General features: G+C 42.9%; 1 protein-coding gene and 1 long non-coding RNA gene across 3 annotated transcripts in view; one reads left to right on the top strand and one right to left on the bottom strand.

Moving 5' to 3' along the window:
- Nucleotides 1-2,465: 2,465 nt before the first annotated feature.
- Nucleotides 2,466-4,028, bottom strand: LOC132025372 (uncharacterized). Its single transcript, XR_009406551.1, has 3 exons — nt 3,793-4,028; nt 3,492-3,677; nt 2,466-3,326 (listed from the first exon to the last, which is right to left on the bottom strand). It is a non-coding gene; the product is annotated as an uncharacterized LOC132025372 (long non-coding RNA).
- A 195-nt stretch (nt 4,029-4,223) lies between these two features.
- Nucleotides 4,224-15,597, top strand: part of FH (fumarate hydratase) — a 28,547-nt gene continuing 17,173 nt past the window's right edge. Inside the window, exons 1-3 of one of the 2 annotated variants that reach the window (XM_059412496.1) lie at nt 4,224-4,392; nt 11,559-11,693; nt 14,500-14,610. In XM_059412496.1, the coding sequence (XP_059268479.1) occupies nt 4,267-4,392; nt 11,559-11,693; nt 14,500-14,610 (372 nt within the window). In that variant the 5' untranslated portion in view covers nt 4,224-4,266. The remainder of the gene's footprint in view (nt 4,393-11,558; nt 11,694-14,499; nt 14,611-15,597) is intronic. The other variant, XM_059412497.1, reaches the window with a different exon arrangement.

The following is a 15,597-nucleotide window of genomic DNA, read 5'->3' as shown; positions in this document are numbered from 1 at the left end:
CATCAATCCACTGCCCTCTAGCTTCCAGTGTTATTACTGAGAAGTCGTAAATATTCCTAATCCTCTGTAGGTGGCTTGTTTAATTTTCTTTCTGGAAACTCTTCTAAAGAGAAGAGTTCACAGAGTTCTAATATTTCTTGATGATATGATATGACTTACTCTGCCCTGTGTTCCCAGCTGTTCTGGGAACTTGATAGGCTTTTATTATGAAAACTCACATCTCGTAGTTTTAAGATATTGTCTTAAATTTAGTTGTTTAATGGTTTCTGGTATATTGTTTACCAAAATTATTGAGATGTTGGACATATTGACCTGTTTCTCTAATTTTATTAATACATGTCTCATATTTTCCTTCTCTTTGAGTATTTGCCCTACTTCCTGGAAGACTTTTACAGTTAAATCTTCCAACATTTCTACCAAGCTTCTACTTAAAAATTCCTTAGTAATCTCGCAGGCTTGGAGGTAACCTAAATTAGAATTTTCAAAGTCTTTATTTAGGATAATGAAGATATTTAGACTGATAAGAACCCAAAGTTACTATCAATTTTGTCAACAAGGTTTTAGATTTAGAATAGAGAAAGAAAAAAACTATTATATTGTTCACTTGGCTTTCACAGGAGGACATAGAGTCCCACAACTTGAGCACAAATAAAAAAACAGAAACACAAACTACACAAATGTCAACAAGAAGAAAACAGGTCAATATTATTATGGACAAAGTTCAAGGTAAACAAATGAAAAAAACACAAAACAAAAACTCATTCCACATGGATAAAAGGTTGTATGCGAAAATGAAAATAAAGTGTCAATGATTAACTTAAAGGTATTTATATTACATTTTCATTATTAAGTAATATAATAAGCCACTGTTTCCCAAATTTCAATTATTGCATAATGCCTTCAGAGTATACTTAATATTTTGTTTCAAATTGATGTACATTTTATTTAAATAAAAATGTAACTTAAATTATGGTTGCAAATGGAAGAATTGGTTTCATTGATGAGTAGAAGGGAAATACAGAAATTATAGCTGAGGGGTGTCTGGGTGGCTGAGTTGGTTAAGTGTCCAATTATTGGTTTCTGCTCAGGTCACGATCTCAGGGTTGTGGGACCGAGCCCTGCATTGAGCTCCATGCTGAGCATGGAGTTTGCTTGAGATTCTCTCCCTCTCCCTCTGCCCTTCCCCCTGCTCGCAAGCTTGTGCACTCTCTCTCTAAAATAAATAAAATCTTGAAAAAAATAGAAAAATAAAGAAATCGTAGCTGAATTCTATACCTATAGATGAAGTTTCACCAAAGACTTTTCTGCTATTTTTAAATACTTTATTTATTTATTTGACAGAGAGAGAGAGAGAGAGAGAGATCACAAGTAGGCAGAGAAGCAGGCAGAGAGAGAGGGGGAAGCAGGCTGAGCAGAGAGACCGATGTGGGGCTAGATCCCAGGACCCTAAGATCATGACCTGAGCCAAAGGCAGGTCCCCACTGAGCCACCCAGGCACCCCCACTCTATTTTTACAAAAGGATATTAGCAAGTGTTAGAGAGGTATACAGTATACACCAGCACCAAAAAAGAACTCTTTCTTACTAAATCAGTAGGGTTAGAAGAAAATTGAAAATGGGATAATGATCAATATTACTTAATGTTAAGTTCCTGTCCCACCTACAATCACCAGGGACCATTTACATCCCACCCTTGCAGAAACTCTGAACTAGATTTCAAGTCAGGAGATTGGGAAACACACACACACACACACACACACACACACACACACTGAACTAAGTGAAAATAAGAATAAATTAACCAAAAAAGTGCATGTTAAAAAACTGCAAAAAAGAAATGATATATGAGCCCATAATTCCATCTAGAAAATTCATTATCATGGGAAGAGGAGCTGGGCTCCTTCGCTAACAAACTCCCAGTGATGACTGCCTTTTCTCTACTCTGAAAATAGGCTTGCCAGAAGTCATGGGAAATTTAAAAAGTATCTAGAACGACCAGTTACAAGTTTTTAAAAATTACTCTTATAAGTTCTATAAAACCAATATGCAATATTCTGAGGGCTTAAGAGGAACAGCAAACAGGGTAAAGATAACTTGGGCTTGGAGACCTAGGAAGAGGCGGGCTAGATGGGTCGCAGAACAGAGGGCCAACCTAGGGGGAAGTAATCCAGTGTCCCTGGACTACCCCGCAGGGTTGCCAGCCAACAGGGATTTACACACATGATTCCTTATCTAAAGAGTCTTGATCGTCCTGAAGCAGGCAAAGACCTCGAATAGAGATGAGAATGAAGAATAAAATGGAAAACGCTCCTCCCCTAACGACAAGCACAACTGTACACCATGTTCAGTCCAGACAGGAACTAAACCTAGGAAACTCACCTGGGAATGGCAGTCGAAGGTGAAATTCTGAAAATGGGACATAATGTTGTGAATGCTGAGCAAAAGGTTTAATTTATAATCTGTTTTACACCATCTAATATTTCTGATGCGGAAAGGTGACAAAGTGTAATGAAGAAAGGAAAAGATATTAAAAAAAAGTGGGAAATCAAGAACTTTCAAATATATGCGCGGTGCTAGGGATTGTTGATGTTCTTGTAGCTTTCTGTCAAAGTGATGACACTGACTCTACTGTCTTCACACTAACTTTTGTGTGGTTTGCTTCTAACGCTGAGAGGCCTACGTCTGTGGGATAGGTTGTTTCCTAAAACCACTGCATTACCGTGTTTGGTTTTTTTTTTTTTTTTTAAGATTTTTATTTATTTATTTGACAGAGATCACAGTAGACAGAGAGGCAGGCAGAGAGAGAGAGAGGAAACAGGTTCCCCGCTGAGCAGAGAGCCCGCTGCGGGGCTCGATCCCAGGACCCTGAGATCATGACCTGAGCCGAAGGCAGCGGCTTAACCCACTGAGCCACCCAGGCGCCCCGCATTATCTTTTTGATTCTGAATTACAACATTTCTTGTATTCTGACCTTCTAACTTACAACATTTCTTGTCTTCTGACCTTCTAACTTCTCCGCCACTCTTGGTTTCCCTTTTTCATCAAGCATTCTAGTAATTTCTGAATCCGCTGACAGAGGGAAGAGGTGAGCTAGAAAGAGTTCGGGTGAGGTTTTGGGGTTCTGCCCGTATCTGTGCAACTATCATGCTCAGTCATTCAAATTTCATATCTGCAATACATGGAAGTCAAATTCATAAGCCACAGAGTAACACAAGCAGCGCGACCCAGAGCTCTGGCAGCGACTACCTCCCGTGAGCGCGGCTTCGCAGGTCCCGGACTTCGGACTTCCGACATCACCCGGTGGCTTATGTCATCATCGACTGTCACCTAGTTTCAAGCGACAAAGAGAAGCAAGACGAGATAAAACTGTGGGCCAGAAGCTTTTCTGTCCCCACCGATGATACGACAACAATACGCCTTTAATGTGCATAGGCACATCATCAGTGCAAACCCCCGGGAACGTAAATGTAAACAACAGAAATCTCCGATCACCTGGAACTAGAGACCTCGCCCTCACTACACTCGAAAAAAACAGGCTGAGGGCGCCTGGGTGGCGCAGCGGGTTAAGCCTCTGCCTTCCGCTCAGGTCATGACCTCAGGGTCCTGGGATCGAGCCCCGCATGGGGCTCTCCGCTCAGCGGGGAGCCTGCTTCCTCCTCCGCCTCTTGTGATCTCGGTCTGTCAGATAAATAAATAAAATCTTTAAAAAAAAAAAAAAAACAGTCCGAAAAAGAAGAAAAGGCAACCGCAGAGACCTCAGAACGACTTTCTTAATCATCATCGTGATGATTACCTCATTGTTCATACTTTGCTCCGATTTCCACAATTTCTACACGGAAGATGTCCTCTGGAAGAAATTTTAAAAAGATTGCAAAGAGAGAAGCAGTAATGACGGGCTACACGATAAATAAATATTTCTTCCTGGAATACGTTATCGACCGAACCGCGGACTCGCCGCTCAGCCCCCCCGCTCCGCCCGCCTCACGCGGCGACCGAGCTCCCTCAGAGTAACCGGACTTCCCGCCCCAGAATTCCCTTCTCACTCGTTTCCCAGGAGTCCGAGGGAGTCAAGGGTCCGCTCCTCCGCTCGAAGTTAACCCCACCCCTCATTCTTTACTGGCCATTCGTGATTGGTCCCGCCCCACCCGCTGAGTTTGAGGCTGTTGATTGGATAAAAGCGAGGCGCCGTGGGCGGGACGGATTGTGACAACCCGCGCGGGGCGTGGCCTCAACCACCCCCAAATTCTACCCAGGTACCCGCTGCATCATGTATCGCGCCCTTCGGCTTCTCGCGCGCTCGCGTCGCCTCGTGCGGCCTCCGGCCTCAGCCTCCGCTCCCGGCCTCGGAGAGGCGGCCGTCCTCCCGCCGCGGACCCCGAGCTCCGCCCGAATGGTGAGCGCGCGCCGTCCGAGCCGCGGCCTCCCGGCGGTGACCTTCAGCCCTCCGCTGGCCGGCCGGGCGGGCGGGAGGCATTCCCGGGGCGTCCCGGCAGAGCGCGGCGTGGGCTGCGTGCCCGCGCTTGGCGTCCGGGCCCCGCCGTGCCGCCGCCGCCCGCAGGGAGCGCTCGGGCAGGGGCGGCGTCGGGCGGCGAGGGTCCTGCGGGGTCGCTCCGGCGTTCCGGGGCGGGCGGGGTCGGGGGGCTCCGTCCGCGCTGGCGACTGTGCGGGGCTGGAGGCGGGGCCGAGGGCCGCTGCCTCCGCGGCCTCCGCGGCCCCTCCGCCCGCTGCGGCCGGTCGCCTCCGCCCGGGGGCTTCTTCCCGCCCCGGCGAGCGGCTTGCGGGCCTCCGGTGGGGCTGAGGGCTCTGGGGGCGGAGAAGATTCCGCCTCTCAGAAGGGGCCCGTTTCGCTTGCTGGGCTGCGGTTCCCCGACCTGGGTGGAGCTGTGCCCTGAAGTCGGTCGGTGCAGACTGGTTAGGAGCCAACGTGGAGCCGAGTCTACTTTTTATTCAGAGATTCCCGAGGAACTTAGCGGCCCAAGCTCAAGTCTTCTGCGCTTTAGAGTGGCGCCCTCCGTGATTAGGGCTGCTTAACGAGCATTTTATTTGATTTGATTTTTAGAAGATTTTGTGTATTTATTTGGCAGAGATCACAAGTAGACAGAGAGGCAGGCGGGGGTCGGGTGGGGAGCCGACTCCCCGCTGAGCAGAGAGCCCGATGCGGGGCTCGATCCCAGGACCCTGAGCTCATGACCTGAGCCGAAGGCAGAGGCTTAACCCGCTGAGCCACCCAGACGCCCCTTACCGGGCATGTTAAATACTTACGCACGCGGGTATTGTTAGGACAAGTTTGGGGAATAAACGGTAGTTTAGGAAGAGTCACAGTTCCGCGCGGTTCACGGAGCGGTGGTGTGAGCTTTGCAGTCTGTGATTGCAGAGCCTGCGCTGCTACCCAGAGCTGGGCATTGGGGCCGCTTGTCTTTGTGCTTGGGTTTCTGCGTGTAGAATGGAAGTAAGAACAGGTACCCGGCAACATTGCTCACGTGCAAGTACTTTGTGTTTGGCAAATAGTGAGTGCACTTAAATGAGTGCCTCCCTGTATTTCAAAAGTCCAAGATATTTTCTGAACTGTAAACTTGAAGATATTAACACGGCATTACTGTGCTTGAAACTACAAAATCGGGGTGCTTTTATGTTCCTGCAACTCCCTGCTCTAATATTAATGCATTTTAGAGCCTTTTAAAAATTTATTTAGTTTTTACTAATTTAGTGTTTGGTAAAAGGGAATCGGAGGCTGGAGAGCTGAATTTGCCCTGCTCTAAATGTTCCAAAGCTAGCACTGCCTTGCTTTTAGTGTTGGAATGATAGCTAAGATCAGATGAAGACAGATTGCCCCCCTAATTCTAAATATATCTTCTGCCCTCAGAGCTCTGCTCCAAAATCTTTGTGTTGATTAAGTTTTTCTTATTGCTGTTGAGGATTTACATAACCCTAACTGCCCTAAGTTACATTTTATCTAAAAGAACACAAATGTTTATCCAATAGGAAATAACGTATTGAATGCCTGCTATGTGTTGGGCCCTGTGGAAAGGACAGTCACCACAGGCATAGAGTTTAGAGACTAGCAGGGAGATTCAGTAAACAAAGGATGCATGCACAGTTAGTTATGATGTGATAAAAACTGCCCAGAGAAATAGCTCCCTCAGGTGAGAATGTCTCATGGAGAACAGCTACAATGTAGCTTGGGTAGTTACTTGCTGGCGTGATGGGTGGGGAGGCCCTACATCTTGTTAAGTCACTTTTATTTCCTTCATGACCTGCAGAATGACTATGAAGTCTGGAAGCGTAGATAATATCTTCTGTATGGCAGTGTAATATCAATAAAACATTTATTATATTTTTCCAGTGTAGCAGGACTTGGTGGTCATCCTACATTATTTTTTAGAAGGAAGCAGAAGTTTATGAATTTGAGAAATCCCTTTTTAAAATTATGTTCAGTTAGCCACTGTGTGATACCTCATTAGTTTTTGATGTAGTGTTCAGTGATTCAATAGTTGCGTTTAACACCGAGTGCCCATCACAACACGTGCCCTCCTTACTACCTACATTTTAAGACCAGACACACTTTTTCAGAAAGAAACCGAAAACCCAAACACAGTGAAGTCAAATAGTGGATTTTTATATCTTTGAATAGTCCTTTTACAGAAAAAATGATTTGGATTTTCTTGAACGCTGAAATATTCTTTTAACCCATTTTAACCTGAGAATCTGAAAGGCATTTCATTTCTTCAGGAGATGCCAGGGTTTAGTTAATGGTTATCGTACACATGAATATACATGAGGACACCTTGAAGGCCCCAAGGCCTATATATATATATACATATGTATATATATATATATATTTAAGATTTTATTTATTTGACACAGAGAGAGAGAGAGAGAGATCACAAGTAGGCAGAGAGGCAGACAGAGAGAGAAGGGGAGGCAGGCTCCCTGCTGACCAGAGAGCCTGATGCAGGGCTCGATCCCAGGACCCTGAGACCTTTCAGGTTTAGACTGGCTTTGAGATTCTGAGAACCACTCATTGACTTTGAGAGTTTCCTGGGGTTAGTGTCTATTAACAATAGTCCTTGGTATTTCTAGGGCCTACTGGCAGTCCGACTGCAGGACCATGACCCTTCATGCTTCCCTGGAAGGGAGGAGATTTTAAATGAGCACCAATTTCACAGGCGTCCGTGGCAAGTAGCACTTTTGCCTGCCCCATGCCTGGCTGGTTAAACTCTTTAAACCGTGGTGTTACCCAAAGTGATAAACTGCCTTCTGTTAGAAACTCTGAGTTATGGCATATGAAGGCACGATTTTCAGAAGCACTAGCTTTTTTAGTAACACTGGATTGTATTGCATGAAGTAAAAACATATATTTAAGAGATGCCATTCATCGCTTCATTTTTCATCAAAAGCACTGATCATTTTCTCAGTATTTCAGGGTGAGCATCCTTCCTCTTCTTGCCCATGACACTGGAAAGAGATAATGTACATGATAATTTGGAAAATCTTGAAAACCACATAGGTGCTTTTCAGACCTCAGGTGGACTGATTAGTGGATGGTGAAATCAATGTAGTGGGTAGTTACCAACATTATTCTTTTATTTTGACAGAATAGAGTGGCATGGAAGAGAAAATATTCCTACTGTTTCATGAAGTTTTTGTTTCAGCCTTGTGTGCGTATATGTATGTGTTGATGTACGTACCAGGTCACCGTATAAAGGCCTTTTCTGTGGGTTACTGTAAAGCACACTTACAGAAATTTGGCTTCTGTAGGTTTCTTAAAAGAAGGTTTGGAGAGATTGTCAAAGTTACCTGGTTCCTTGTTTCTTTCTCTCTCTCTTAGAGCTTCTGTAATAGATGCTGACGCCACGTCTAGCTTCCTGACAGATAGTTTTCTCTCATTCCTGGTGTCTTAAAGTGTTTTGACAGCATTGCTTCAGTTTCTGTTTTACAAATTGATGCAATGTATATATTTCCTTGGGTTCAAATAAAGAAATAAGTGTTTGGCTTTTTGCAACAGTTTGTTATTAGCTACCTAAGCTGCTGCAAACAATGTTTATTGTTGCAAATTTGGGGTGTTGATTTTTTATAATGAGGACAATAAGCATGTTTTTTGATGTTTTTGCTGGGATTGTGATTTCAGCCACAATTGACCTCTGCACATTTTAATGGTCACTGTCAAGATCTTAGAATTTGATTGAGGTTGCTATTTCTTAATTTGGAATTTTAAAAATTGTTCAGGTTTAAGCTGAAGAACACAGCAAAATATATTCATCTAGATCTTTTCAAATAACTTTGAATGGATCTGAGTTTTACCGTAGAAACCAGTTACTTAGGAGACAAACATATTGCTGTTTCATGATGCAAATTTAATAATTTTGAACACAGAAAGCAGTGATGTAAATCTAAGGAGTTGAACCTGATTCCTCACGTGACTGATGGAAACTGACCTCCCCTTTGGAGCTGATTTCTTATTGCTGTCACATAACGAGATGACAAGAGGAAGAAAACCTAGCTCATGTGTCCAGGGTCACTGCTGTCATTGCTGGTATTATTGGGCCAAAGTCTACTTCAACATATGTGGATGTTTCCTGAGGCTATCTAAAACTTAGATCATAACGGAAAATATTTTTGTGTATTTGAAATGAAGAACCCCACGTTCTTTTCGTCTACAGGGAAGGGAGCCAAGTGGGTGTATAGTGGTGTCAGTGTAACCAAGCCCTACTAGAGAAAAAAATCTAACTACTCATCTTTTACATCCTCTTATTGTCCAGAGTTGGGGTACAACTCTGGGGGTTGATTGGGACCAATCTGAAGTTACTCCCTCCATTTCTTGGCTTTTGGAAGTAGTAACAAAAAAGTAGTAATCCAAACAGCTCTCGGGTTTTGACAGTCCAAGGTTGGGGGGTTTCAGGCCCTTCCTCTTGCTAACTGGGTGATCTCCCAAGATTATTTCATCTCTCCAAGCCCCAGTATTTCCTCTAAGATGGAGATGGTAATAGTAAAATCTCCTAGAGTGGTTGTAAAAGTCAAATAACATGATACTTGGAAAGAATTTGCTACATTAGCCCAGTAATTACGCTGAGGTGTGATTATTTTTATTAGCTACTGCTTCTTACTGGCTTAGGCCAGTCTTCTGTAGACTTTTAGACATAGGAAAAAAATGTACCTCATTGATAATATTACTGTATTTCTACCTAGATACAATCATACTTTTCTCTTTTTGCAATCCAGAAGGCTTTATAACATAATAAACAGTTTTGTAAACCTGTCTAGTCCCAAAGGGTAACTACGGATTAATTTTTTTTCCCCCCCCCCAGAGGACTATTTACTAAAGCAGAATTACTTGGCTAGGGATTTTTTAATCTTTTTTTTAAAAGATTATTTATTTATTTATTTGACAGAGAGATCACCAGTAGGCAGAGAGGCAGGCAGAGAGAGAGGAGGAAGCAGGCTCCCCGCTGAGCACAGAGCCCGATGCGGGGCTCGATCCCAGGGTGCTAAGTTCATGACCTGACCCGAAGGCAGAGGCTTAACCCACTGAGCCACCCAGGCGCCCCAGATTTTTAAATCTTTTGAATCATCTGACCATGTTTATTTCATAGTTAATGCACATAAAAACTCAGAGTATCTTTCTGAAGTCTCCTTGATTTAAATTGTGACAGGTAAATTCCAACTATTTAGTGTTTTACAATAAATCTTTTTTATAGTATTCTAAAATATTTGTTGAGCAGTTGTTAACTTTTTTATCAGCAAAAGTTGAAGTACTTGGTAGAATCCTAGGGTCTCCATAAAAGGGACTTTGGATCATGGGTTCTTATTCAGGGTGGTGTTTGGCTTCAAGATATAAACTCCCTAAAATCATACATAAGAGTTTTCATATATGTATTTATGTTCATTTTTCTAGAGAAGGGATCCATAGCTTTCCTCATATCCTCAGAGGGCTCACTTGCTCTGGAAAGGTTAAGAACTGACCTAGCCATCCTCCCTTATCGCTACATTTAATTTATAGATGAGAAAAACTGACTTACTAAGGGTGACACAGCGACTGCGTGGGGGGCTGTTTGACTGCAAAGCCACTGTGCTGTGGCTCGTAGTATTTGTAGATCATGGTAAAGCTCTGCTTAAATATCTAATATTTACAAATTTTAAAGTATCATTCTTAGACCATTTTCTAAAGTTCCCAGTGAAGTAGAGATTAACCCAAGTGCACTGAATTGGCTGAAGTTTAACCAATAAGAGGTATACTCCTGGATTGGAAAAGATTACTAGAGATACTTCAGAGGCTTTCCTTTATCTTCTGAATAGGTGTGTTTGTCTGTCTTTAACATCTGCATTATTTGCAAATAATATCTGATAAGGGGTTAAATCCAAAATAGATGAAGAACTTGACCCCCAAAAAACCCAAATAATCTGATTGAAAAATGGGCCGACGACCTAATGTACAGATGGCGAACAGAGGCATGAAAGGATGCACAACATCACTGATTGTCAAGGATCTCCACCTCAGAGCCACAGTTACATATCACCGTCCACCTGTCGGAATGACCAGAACCAAAAAGCTAAGAAAGAACAGGTGTCGGTGAGGATCAGAGAAAAACCGAACCCTCATGTGCTGTTGGTGGGAATGCAAATTGGTTCAGCCACTGTGGAGAACAGTGGGAGAACAGCCCCTCAAAAAATTAGAGATCCCATATGATTCAGTAATTCCACTACTGGATGGTTACTCAAAGAAAGCAAAAACACAAATTTAACAAGATAGATCCACCCTTGTGTTTATGGCAGCATTATTTACAATAGCCAAATTATGGAAGCAGCCCAAGTGTCCACGGAGAGATGAATGGATAAAGAGGGTGTGGTGTGGCGTATACACACTACACACACACACACACACACACACACACACACACACACACAGAGAGAGAGGAATATTACTCAGCCATAGAAAAGATGAGGTTTGTTTTTTTGCCATTTGCAACAGCATGTATAGACCTAGAGGGGTATTATGCTAGGTGAAATAAGAGAAAGATGAATACCGTATGATTTCATTTATATGTGGAATTTAAAAATCAAAACAAATGAGTAAACAAACACAAGGCAGAAGCAGACCCATAAATATAGAGAAAAAACTGATGGTTGCCAGAGGGAAGAGGACGGGAGGATGGGTAGAATGGCTGAAGGGGAGTGGGAGGTACAGGCTCGTTAAGGAATGAGGTCAGTCTTGGGGTAGAAGGTACAGCATAAGGAAAACAGTGGATTGTATGCTGATTGCGTTGTGTGGTGACAGGTGATAGCTACACCCTACACCGTGGCAAGCACTGTAGGACCTAGAGTTCGGTCTCAGTGTTTTACACCTGAAACTAGTGTACTGTTGTGCGTGTCACCTATACTCAAAAAAAAAAAGTGTGACAAATTTGTCAGGAAAAGAACCGGAGAGCAGAAGGAGAATCCAGCGGGGTTTTTTATCTTTTGAGTAGGTATTTAGGTTTCTTGCCCCTTACAAGCTGATAGGATATTATTACTTTGATACTGTTTCTTTTCAAGCTCTAACAGTGTCTTAATTTTTCTCTTTAGGCGAGTCAAAATTCCTTTAGGATAGAGTTTGACACCTTTGGTGAACTCAAGGTCCCAAATGATAAGTATTATGGCGCCCAGACGGTGAGATCCACAATGAACTTTAAGATTGGAGGTGCGACAGAACGCATGCCAGTAAGTGGTTTTATGGAAGTATTGGCTTTATTCAAACAAGTCACTTTATTTTACAAATAAATATCTTACTGAATTAAAATAAAAACTTATTACAGAATTGGCTTTGTGAGTCTCTTTATTTTTGCTGGGTTTTTTTTTCAGATTTTTATTAGAATTTTAGTTTGAACATTTTTCGTTTTAATACTTAGTTCTTTAAGCTGATTTAAGACAGATTTTTAAGAGACTGATTGAAAAGGAAACAGATTTTTCTTTAATATTATACTTTCTGTCTATCTTGGTTTTTGTTTCCAGAAAAGTGTACACAAATACATAAAACTATTCTTCCTCACCCTGTCTATACATAAGTACACGCGCAGTGCCAGGTGAATGACCGAAGGATTAGGAAACTTTTCTACCGTATTTCAATAAGTGTAAGATGACCTCAGAAGATGCACCGGTCAGATGCACTCAGTAGCACTAGGAAGAAGGGCTGTCAGAGTCGGGCCCTGTCATTGGCTGTATGGTGATGCATCCTGGCTTCAGAGATGTCAGAAGTGGAAAGAACTGACTGACTGGCTTCCGTACGCTACTGGGGCCCGGCCGTGGTGTGAACCCTGGTCAGCGCCAGGCTGTGGCCTAGGCTCGGAGCCTGCAAGTGGCCAGGCTTTGGTCGGGGAGCTGTGGAATACTGTCTTCCGAATACACTTTTTACCCTATAGTCATCTTAACTTCCATATTTTAGCCCATTGCTAAGCCTTTAAGACTGAACTTTCACAGGCTTATACATTTCTACAATAGAAAAGAAAATCTTTTTGTCACTGCCTCCACCAGTCAGCCTAGTGGTTGGGCAAACTAGGGTCAGATGACGTGGTGAGGTGACAGAGGGTAGCAGGTGATCTGAAGTGTCCTCGAGTTCAGCTCCTGGGACTGAGGAGGTCAGTGCAGGGCACTAGTGGTGGGAGTAAGCAGGGCTCCTGCTCCTGCTCCTGCTTCTGGCGGCAGAGGTGGGATTCAGGGGTGTGTGGTTGCTGCCGCTGCTCCAGAAATGGGGCAGCTGTTTCTGTTAGGCGCCTGTAAAAGATGGGCATGTGGGGTATCTGTTTTTTTTGTCACATTTTGCTTCACCTCGATTAATATCCTGAACTTTTTAAAATACAAAGCAGACTCTGATGGGCCCTGATCTGAGCAGTATGTGTAAACCTGGCCCCTTGTACCTGAGGTCCAAAGGAAAGCAAAACCAAAAACGATTATGAACTTCTAATGTGAGTAAATTAAGAATAATGAGACCCTTCTTTTTCTCCCCAGTGACATTTTACCATTTTATTGTGATCGTAATCCGTGAAGCTGCTGTGACGCTTTTTTCATTTTCTGAGTCCGTAGACACCAGGGTCAGTCCCCACGTTCGGATGGCCAGAGCGGGGAGGCCTCTCGGTTACGACCTGGCAGTGGTTTAAGCCACCACTGCAGTGTCCTCCTGTAGAAATTTAAATTCCCATCTGTGTCATGTTTACAGTGTTTAAGTTTCTTTTTCTTTTTTTTTTTTTTTTAAAGATTTTATTTATTTATTTGTCAGAGAGAGATAGAGAGCAAGAGTGAGCACAGGCAGACTGGTAGGCAGAGGCAGAGGGAAAAGCAGGCTCCCCGCGGAGCAAGGAGCCCCATGTGGGACTCGATCCCAGGACGCTGGGATCATGACCTGAGCCGAAGGCAGCTGCTTAACCCACGGAGCCACCCAGGCGTCCTGGTTTTTAAGTTTCTAATGCTATGTGCCATTTGTTTCTATCTCATTTGGGTAAAACACTCAAAATGGTTTGATTCTGGTTTCTTAGAATTCAAAACACGGATATTCTCTTATTTCTTTTTCCGTTTGACCTTCAGCTTGTCCTCCCTTCAGCCTGGTTTGAACATGTCCTCTTCCCTTTCTTCAGTGTCCCCCTGATTCTGGGTGAGGACCGTAGCTTCTCCTGTACAGTCCCCACCCTTCATTCCTCCCTTGCACATTTCCCCCTTCAGACCTCTTGTGGGAGCCAGACTATAATCTGCATTATTAATTGTGGCCATAATACATACTTCCTGTCTCACAAAAACCAGATTCCACTTCCTTGGTGAGTCAGCAAAAGTCGCTGACTTTCATCCCTTTAAATTTGGTGAGGTGATCCAGAGCAGGAAGTGAAGAGATCCGCAAACCGAAAGGGTTTGAGATAGGGTGAGATGATGCATCCGAAGCTGTAAGCCCTAAGTCCAGATGTAGTACCCTGGGCTTAAAGAAATATTCTGAGGGACATTCCAATGACTTAAGGAATGTCAAAGCCTCATTGACAAACCAGAAGAACTTGCTTTTTGGCTTTGGGATGAAGTGATACCCATTTAGTAATGGTTATTTAGAACTTATTGGCAGTTAAATATTATTTTTACTTTTATTGTTTTTAATGAGGAGAGGGAAAAATTATAATATGGCATGAGATCCAGTGAGGAAAAATGGTACTTGCTGGTGAAATGACTGAGTGCCATTAGTGTTTATATATATGAAATAAACACATGTCTGTTTTAATCTCTCATAAAAAAGTGGTGCATTGTGTGTTTCGGGGGGGGGTGCGGTCAGACACACACATGTATTAAAGAGTCAACCTATTTGCTTTTGTTTGGTTCCCTAAACAGATACGTGATGAATCTTGGTTCATTACATACCTCTCTGTAATCTTAGTGTTACTGTAACATTACTTACTTTAGTGTTTTATGTAGGTTTTCACTTGCATAAAAGAATAATCTTAAATTTATATTCTTAATGAAACCTGCAATTTTGAGATATTTTTCTGATTAATTTTAGATCCCAGTTATTAAAGCCTTTGGCATTTTGAAGCGAGCCGCTGCTGAAGTAAACCAGGATTATGGTCTTGATTCCAAGATTGCCGAGGCCATTATGAAGGCAGCAGATGAGGTAGGAGGTGACAAGTGTGCTGTTTACTCAGTGGCATCAGACCCGCATCTCTGCTAGATGATGTCAGGCTCTGGCAGGGAAAAGGGGCGCTGAATTCCCGAGTTAATGAGTTTCAAGGTAGGGTGACAGCAGCTTGTTTGGATATTAGTGGATATTAGTGTGGTGCTTAAAATATTGTGGCAAAAGTTTTGGGATGATGCTGTACCTTTTAAAAAAAATTTTTTTTTTTTTAAATTTTTAAAGACTTTATTTTAGAGAGAGAGAGTTGGGGAGGGGAAGAAGGAGAGAGAATCTCAAGTTGATTCCCCACTGAGTCCCATGCAGGGCTCGATCTTACAACCTTGAGATCATGATCTGAGCTGAATCTGAGAGTCAGACACTTAACCAACTGTGCCACTCAAGCACCCCATACCTTTTATTTTTTATTCTCTTCACAGTTTGAAGAAAACCTGAAGAGACATGGTTAAACTTATACTACATTTTATTTTATTAAGTATAAATGGTTCCTTTTAAAACTAGTCAGTTACTTGATATGTATGGAGAATGTAATTTTATTAATCCACTTATGTAATCTTAAGGAAGTAGAGATAATGGTTAAAAACGTATATTTACAATGTTTTTCATTGTAGTACTATTTATGGTAATACCAAATTAGACTGTACCTGACCATAACAGATGCTTACATAAACTATATAATAGAACCATAGAAAATTACTTTCTTAGGAATGTCCTATGATAGGGGCGCCTGGGTGGCTCAGTCGGTTAAGCGGCTGCCTTCTGCTCAGGTCATGATCCCAGCGTCCTGGGATTAAGCCCTGCATCCAGCTCCCTGCTCAGCAGAGAGCCTGCTTCTCCCTCTCCCTCTGCCAGCTGCTCTGCTTACTTGTGCTCTCTCTCTGTCAAATAAATAAATAAAATATTAAAAAAAAAAAAAAAAGAATGTCCTATGATGGAGCCCACCATATAGGAAGTATGGGTCGGGGAGGT

Source organism: Mustela nigripes, chromosome 10, assembly GCF_022355385.1.
Source record: "Mustela nigripes isolate SB6536 chromosome 10, MUSNIG.SB6536, whole genome shotgun sequence".
Lineage (NCBI taxonomy): Eukaryota > Metazoa > Chordata > Mammalia > Carnivora > Mustelidae > Mustela > Mustela nigripes.
This window is presented reverse-complemented; position numbering and strand designations above follow the sequence as displayed.